Genomic DNA, 7,589 nt, shown 5'->3' with positions numbered 1-7,589 from the left:
CTGCCGGACTACTTTCGGCTTGTCCAAAACTGGACGGGAACTCTGCTCACAGGATGCTGCCAGGGGTAAGTCAGTGTGATTGCATGACACTGGTGATGGGGATGGCATTCAGATTCATGTCAAAAATACCGAACTATCCCTTTAAGCAGAGAGGTGAAGTTATTTAGGAGATCTGACATCAGTAGCGCTTTCCTGAGGTTAACTTAGGGACTGACAACAGACTAAATGATTTTCTTCTAATAGGAGATGAAAATAAGCAGTGATGTCCTTCATTATAGAAGTTAATTAAAAAACAATTAAAAATTAGAGGAAAAAAAGTCTGCATCATCGGTCCAGTCTAGTATGATTTGATATGGGTTTTGAGTTAGTCAGTCACATCACCTAAAATGTTGATTAAATCGTCCATAATTTCTCTCCTGTAACCACCTGAATCAAATGGCTAAACCACCTCACTGGTATAAAGTCAAGCTATGCAGGACTCTGCTAATAATAATAATAACAATAATAATAATTATGGAACTTTATTGATCTCACATTGGAGAAATTCACCTCTAATGAGCTCATCTTAGAGTGAAAGCAGAGATACAATTAATAATCCCTCCAAGACTGTAGTTTATACCCGTTGACCTAAAAACTGTAGAAGTATAGCTATAAAATCATATAATCTGAAAAATAAGCATTTAAAAATAAATTAAAAGTGGAGTGAAAGTTTTTTCTTCTGTGGCTCTCGTGGGAGGACGACGCTCTTTCTCTGTCTGCCACTCCCTCCCTGTCTATCCTACTTAGCTTCTGTGTTTTGTCTTCTGTTGGAGCCTCTCTTCACATATCTTCCAAAAACCTACAAACTGAATCATGGATCTGGTCAGCTGGTCTCTTAACGCAATTGATAAAATTTTCTCTACAGGCAGACATGGTGAATGAGAAGCCTTAGAGCACATATGTCAAAATCAAGGCCCGCAAACTGTTTATCCATGGCCCCTGGATGATATTTAATTATCATTAGAACCGGCCCACAGGCCATGGCCTTCCCCTTTCCCTCTTTAACAATCCAAGCTGGGCTGAAGTCGTTTGTCTAAGGAGGTGGAGTGCACCAACTGCGCTCCGCAACTGCTCTGCACAGGTGTCAGCAGAGGCTGATTGAATCCAAAATAAAAGGAGCCTTCCTTCCATCGTTCCAGGTAAGCAGAGGCTGGGAAACATGAAAGACCCAACAGAAACATCTGCTTTCTGTTACAACTACAAACACAAGCCAGGAGGGATAGATTCGTGTTTTTCTACAAATCATACAAGTAAAAATACTCTGCAGGTTCTAAGAGAATCAACAGGAGGAGGAGAAATATTATTTTCTATTAAAGGAAGAGAAACAAAATTAATCAACAAGCTGAGAATTATGAGAACCTTCAAATCTGTGGGCAAAATTCTGCTTATCATAAAGTTTGGATCTGTTATTTTGTTTGATTATACCGAGTATAAAAGCAATACTGTGCATGTTGGCAAAGTTACAGAGGACAAATAATGGGTCATCTAATAAACAGGATGTTCCTTTATTCCAGAGATAAATATGCATGGATAAACGATAAAGGAAGGATCGCAGCAGTGAGCTCAGATCACTCGTCGCATTGCATGAACTCCCATTTACTAAACAGCAGAAACCTCAAAGCAACGAGGAGTGTACTTTGGCACGTTTGATGAACTGCTGATCATTTGAGGATAAGCGTGTTCGGGCCAGAACACACCGACTCTGCGCGACTTTTTAATCTGTGTATGGAGAGGCTACCTCTTGGCAGGGTGGGTAGATCTGCACAGATTTGTTTCACTTCTGTCTCTGTGTTATACACATATTGTTGATATCCGTCGGATCAGACTCAAAATCGGATTCGGTGTGTTCTGGCCTTTAGCAGCAGGAACCTTCAAACATTAGGAACATTTTAGAAAAGGATCAAGACACTCATCACTTAATTTAAGTTTTTCTTTAGCTTCCTGCAATGAAAAAAGCAAGAAGTCAAGTTTTAACCGTTTATATTTCCTAACACCTCATGTTAACTTCGATTCAGAGCTGCTCCTTCCCAATGCCGCACAATGACAGCGCGTTCCTCCTGTGGATCCTCATGTGTGCAGTTAAATTACTTTTCCGCTGGAAGTGTTTGCCACAGGTCAGACAGGGGAACGGCTTCTCGCCCGTGTGCGTTCTCATGTGGACGTTCAGATTCCCTCTCTGACAGAAGCTCTTGCCACAGATCAGACAGGGGAAGGGCTTCTCTCCCGTGTGAATCCTCATGTGGACTATCAAGCTGAAATGTTTGCGAAAGCTCCGGCCGCAGCTGAGGCAGGTGAAGGGGTTCCCACCTGTGTGGACCCGCAGGTGTTTGGTCAAGCTTCCCTTCTGAGTAAAAGCTTTGCTGCACATTTTACACGAAAACAGATTCTGATTCTCATCCCTCCTGGATCTGCTTCCCTTCCAACATTGGTCCTTTTCTTTCTGCTCTTCATCAGGGCTCAGTTCATCAGGACCACCTCCTTCCTGATCTTCATCATCACCTGCTAGGCATGTTTCAGGTGGGATCTGGTCCCAGTCGGGTTCTAGGTGGCTGTGTTCTCCTTCCTCATAAGATGGACTCCCCATGAAAGCCTCAGTCTCCTCCTTCAGACGAGCATGCTCTTCTTCCTCACCCGTGTACAAATCATCTGGTTCTTCTTTAATCTGCAGAGATTCTGGTCCCTCATTCAGAGGTTCTGGGTCTGGTTCCTCCAGCCCAGAAAGGTTCTCCTGGTTATAGAGCGGCGGCTCAATGAGATCATCATCATTAGTACTGAGAAAACGTTTCTGGAAATCTGAAGAAAGAAAAACACAGAGAAAATAATTATCAGTCAGAATCAATGGATCCAGTCACATCATCCACCATGAGCGGCACCGCTCCCAACTCCTCAGATGTTCTATGGTTCTGCACTTAATCTGGATCAGTCTAGAGCCATGGAGATAGGAGAGTTCTGGCAACATATCAAACCAGCTGTGACGCACAGAGATCAACAGTTGGAGGCAGGTTAGCTGATCATGCTAGCATTGCCATAGATATTAGTAGAGGGTGGCTATTGTGCATCATTATCTCAGTGGCTCACCAATCAATGTTAGTTAGCGTGTTTTCCCCTGAAGTGTAAACAATTTAGAAAAAATGAACAGATATTTAAAGCTAAAAAGTTTCCAGATGAAAAAATAAGGAACTAGTAAAGAACTAGGAGGGCGCAGTCCTCCACCAAGCAGCTAATTTCCCCCTGACATATTGTGACTCCCTAAAGGGAGATCTTTTTACATTGGGCCCTTGATTTTACGTTATTACATCATGTTCTACTCACCCATATGAGTTTTGTGTCATTTAGAGCCGTTCTGAAGATATTCTGTTAGGTTATAACCAAGTAACGTCTTTCTATGGGCAAACGACTTGAAGGCACAAACTAAACTGTTCAGAATTTATTATTTATGGTACGCCAGCATTCATAACATGTAGGCGAATCACTGTCCCCCAGACATCCGCAGTTATATTTTTTATATTCATATTTTTTTAAAACAAAGCAGCGCGTTTATGACGTTATAAGGTAATACCTGTATTCAGACATTCAAATGGTCACTTGGCCATTGAATTATTTATAATTAAAATTCTAACACACACATATACACACTAGAGATAGAGAGAGGCAAATAAGTTTAACATCCTGCTATTTTGCAAGTTCTCTCACTTAGAAATCATGGAAGGGACTGAAATTGTCATTGTAGGTGCATGTCCACTGTGAGAGACATAATCTAAAAATAATAATCCAGAAATCACAATGTATGATTTTCTAACTATTTATTTGTATGAAACTGCTGCAGATAAGTATTTAAACAACTTACAAAATCAATGTTAATATTTAGTATAGTAGCCTTTGTTTGCAATTACAGAGGTCAAACGTTTCCTGTAGTTTTTCACTGCAGGAGGGATTTTGGCCCACTCCTCCACACAGATCTTCTCTGGATCAGCCAGGGTTCTTGGCTTTTGCCGATAAACATAGTTTGAGCTCCCTCCAAAGATTTTCTATTGGGTTAAGGTCTGCAGCCTGGCTAGGCCACACTAGAACCTTGATCTGCTTCTTACAGAGCCACTACTTGATTATCCTGGCTCTGTGCTTTAGGTCATTGTCTTGTTAGAAGACCCAGCCTCGACCTATCTTCAATGATCTAACTGAGGGAAGGACGTTGTTCCCCAAAATCTCACAATACACGGTCATCCTCTCCTTAATATAGTGCAGTCTTCCTGTTCCATGTGCAGAAAAAGACCCCTAACGCATGATGCTACCACCCCATGCTTCACAGAAGGGAATGTGCTCTTGGGATGGTGCTGATGATTCTTGTTCCTCCAAACACGGTTAGTGGAATTGGCAATTTCCCCATAGCCCTTTCCAGCCTTGTTGGGGTGTACAATATAGTCAACAGATTTGATGCGCTATTGAAAGCACATCAAATCTGTTGACATGTTACTGATTCGGCAGGATCCTGGCTACTATATGGCAGTAGTTGCATTGGTTTTTCAGTTTTCATTTCTTAGCTTACACCATCCAAAATTCTAACTATCCCCTCACTTGAATGCGTTCTGCATTATAGAATCCAGTCTTGATCAAAACCTAAGGGTCATAAGCTAAAGCAATTATTGACACCTTCTAACATCAATTTTGGCCAAGAAGTATTTCCATTCGATAGAAAGTTTTATACTTATATTCTGGGCAAGACCCCTAACCCCCGATTGCTCCCCGGGTGTCCCATGATGGCAGCCCACTGCTCCCAAAGGGTAAATTTCTCTAATGTGAGATCAATTAAGTTCAATTATTATTATTATTTTCAAAACATGGCCCTATCTCCCGATGATAAAAATCCTACAAAAACAAAAATCTCTGGATCCAGGGAGATGTGGATCATCACCAAAATATAATCATATGTTGCCAGTCACAACATGCACCTTCTCAAAAAATTTCTGCAGTTTTTTTCTATTTTGAAAACAGACAAATTAAAGCCGTTGGGCATATAACATCTTTGTCGGAGGTAACCATAATACATCTCTCACACTAATACAGAAATATAATATGGAGTAGAAACTCTCAATCCGTTGATTTTTTTTTTTTCTATCATGGTTTGGATTTTGAGAAATAATTACCAATAGTATCTGGTTTCACAGTTCTGCCAGGATTTTGGATGAGCTGAACTACTGGATGCTATAGCAATCTGACTTTTCTTGGTCTTTCAGTGACAAAAATGTCCTACCTCCATGGCTCTGGATCGTCTATAAAAAATATTTTCACCGAAACTTTCTCTCAACTAATAAATCATGTGAAATATAGGACCACCTCTCAGTAGGTTTCGGTCTCCATGACAACCTTTTCTTTTTGCTGCTGCCTTTTAAAAGTCGCCATATCGATTCATCTTGATCCATGTCCTCTTTCCCTCTGTCCTCCAGCATGGCAGCTCTGGACATGTCTAACCATCTCAGTGTGACCTTATCTAACATGAGCTGAAATCATTCCATCATCACCATCATCTCTGGTCTCCGCTTCAGTGTCGTCCATGGACTCTCTACCACCTCTAATTCTTGCCAACACCTTTCCCCACCCATGTTTGGACCTGTTTCTCCACCAATGGGTTCCTGTAGCTCATGACACGACAGGAGGAGCTAGTTTCCTAAATCTGCCCTCAGGGAGTTGACCAACACAGCACAGAAAGTGAGCTGCTGATGGGAGCTTTGGGGGGATTGACAGATGTTACCATGGAGACAGTCAACCCACATCCCTTTTAGGAAATGTCACGTTTAAAAGTAAAACGAACCTTCAACCAACACCTTATCGCAGTTATCACAGGCAATTTATAGCTGCTTCTGGTGGTTTGTTTTGAGGGGCAGCTGAGGAGTGTGTGTTTTTTTTTAAAACCCCATAACGAAACAGACAGTAGATACCAACTAAATTAACTAATTTATTTTAATTTGCCGGTTACCGGACCCACCTGCGGGGTTCTGAACGGCTCGGGGTCTCCAGCTGATGTCCAGCAGTCTGCGCTGACGGTCGATCTCCTCCTCGTACTGGATGATGGTTCTTTCCACCTCTGAGAAGATTTCTTCAGCAGCAGCAGTTAGTCTCTGTCTGATAAACTCTCTCAGAGGCTGAACTGAACACATTGTTGCTGCGCAGACTCAGACTGGGTCCCCACACGATAACAAAAACACAGCTAAGCTAACGATGCTAACGACCGCACCGGATGTTACCGAACACAACTGCTTCCTGTTTGAAAAATAGGTGATACATTAACTTAGCTAGCGCCCCCTTCTGGCAGGAGGCTAAAACTGATCAAAATAAATAAGCATTGCATTCAAAACTTAAAAAAAATATATAAAAAAATAAAAGTGTTTAAAGGGTTCCATCGTTTTTTTTTGTTTGTTTCTTTGCTGATTATGATAAAATATTTTAAAGCAATAAAATCCAAGTCAGTAAATTTAGCAAAGAGCAGAAATAATAAGTCATTTATTTTATGTTGCCACAGGGAAACCATAATTATATCCCAGTTTATGAGTTTATTAGAGCTTCTGTCATCTCCAACTATCCAAAAGAAAAAAACTCAAACAGTTCATATTAGCATTCAGAACAGAAAGATCCACAATGGAAATACAGACGAAATGAATCGGCTACAAAAATTTTTAAATCCTTTACATGGAACTTTTCCTGCAATGAATGACAATCTGACATCAGCTCACTAGCATTAGATACTTATTAAAGCCCATTATTATCACCTTTATATTTTTCGCCAGTTTTGGTTAATTAAATGGAACAATATATATCCACTTGTTCTAAGAGTACAAATAAAGCAGTTGTTAACACGATGCCCTTTTTCTTTTTCTGCGCAAAATTTAATTACTGTAAAAGTCCCCCCCCCCCTCTCATAGTAACTCAGTAAATGTTTTTTTTACCTCTTTGTATTTGTTTAGAAAATATGTTCATAATGAAAAAAAGATCAAGCAAAGCTGAATATTAATTTAAAAAAGCTTGGACGTGTTTTAGTAATTAGGGGAACAGCACTAAGTTGTAAATCTCATCAGCCTGACAGATTTCTGACAGTTTGTTCACGTCAATAAAAATTTTTTTAAGCTACGGGGTTATCTGTGGAGTACCACAAGGATCAGTGCTAGGGCCAACTCTCTGCCTGTAGTCTATGTAAACCATTACATAGACTACAGGCATGTCTTCAAGAAAAGCCTGAATGACTCTTTCTGCTCCTGAATGCAGACAAAACAAAAGTTATTATCTTTGGACCAGACTTGTTTACTTCATTTGGATGGGATTAAATTGATCTGATAAAAATAAATCATGTTAATTTTGACTTTATGAAGATATCATGAATTGAAATATAATAGTTGTGCTGCTTTCATCGACATCTGTTAGATATTTGAGTTGGGTCCCTTTTTCAGGGTAGTCCTGTTTCTCTTACCTTGGCTAACTGGATGTGCTCTTTCATTCTGACATCAGAACTGGCTCGGAGTGCGTCTAACGGTTTCTCTCCTGGATGAATCGCTTGTGGAGTC

The 7,589-nt window shown here is 40.5% G+C and overlaps 1 protein-coding gene across 1 annotated transcript; it reads right to left on the bottom strand.

Moving 5' to 3' along the window:
- Positions 1 to 1,392: 1,392 nt before the first annotated feature.
- LOC107100191 (zinc finger protein 32-like) lies at positions 1,393 to 6,357 on the bottom strand. The gene is made up of 2 exons (XM_015398594.1): positions 6,020 to 6,357; positions 1,393 to 2,832 (listed from the first exon to the last, which is right to left on the bottom strand). Exons 1-2 carry the CDS (start codon positions 6,189 to 6,191, stop codon positions 2,051 to 2,053), a joined length of 954 nt encoding a protein of 317 aa, XP_015254080.1. The 5' UTR covers positions 6,192 to 6,357; the 3' UTR covers positions 1,393 to 2,050.
- Positions 6,358 to 7,589: the final 1,232 nt, after the last annotated feature.

The sequence above is a fragment of the Cyprinodon variegatus genome, unplaced genomic scaffold (assembly GCF_000732505.1).
Source record: "Cyprinodon variegatus isolate N-32 unplaced genomic scaffold, C_variegatus-1.0 Scaffold943, whole genome shotgun sequence".
Classification (NCBI taxonomy): Eukaryota; Metazoa; Chordata; class Actinopteri; order Cyprinodontiformes; family Cyprinodontidae; genus Cyprinodon; species Cyprinodon variegatus.
The sequence above is the reverse complement of the archived record's forward strand: the minus strand, read 5'-3'. Positions and strand labels throughout refer to the sequence as shown.

What these genes read in the sequence shown, in the direction of transcription:
- LOC107100191 (XM_015398594.1), bottom strand. Translation starts at nt 6,191, where the DNA reads ATGTGTTCAGTTCAGCCTCTGAGAGAGTTTATCAGACAGAGACTAACT. An exon ending in AGCCGTTCAGAACCCCGCAG is followed by an intron (nt 2,833 to 6,019) that starts GTGGGTCCGGTA and finishes TTCTTTCTTCAG; the next exon opens with ATTTCCAGAAACGTTTTCTC.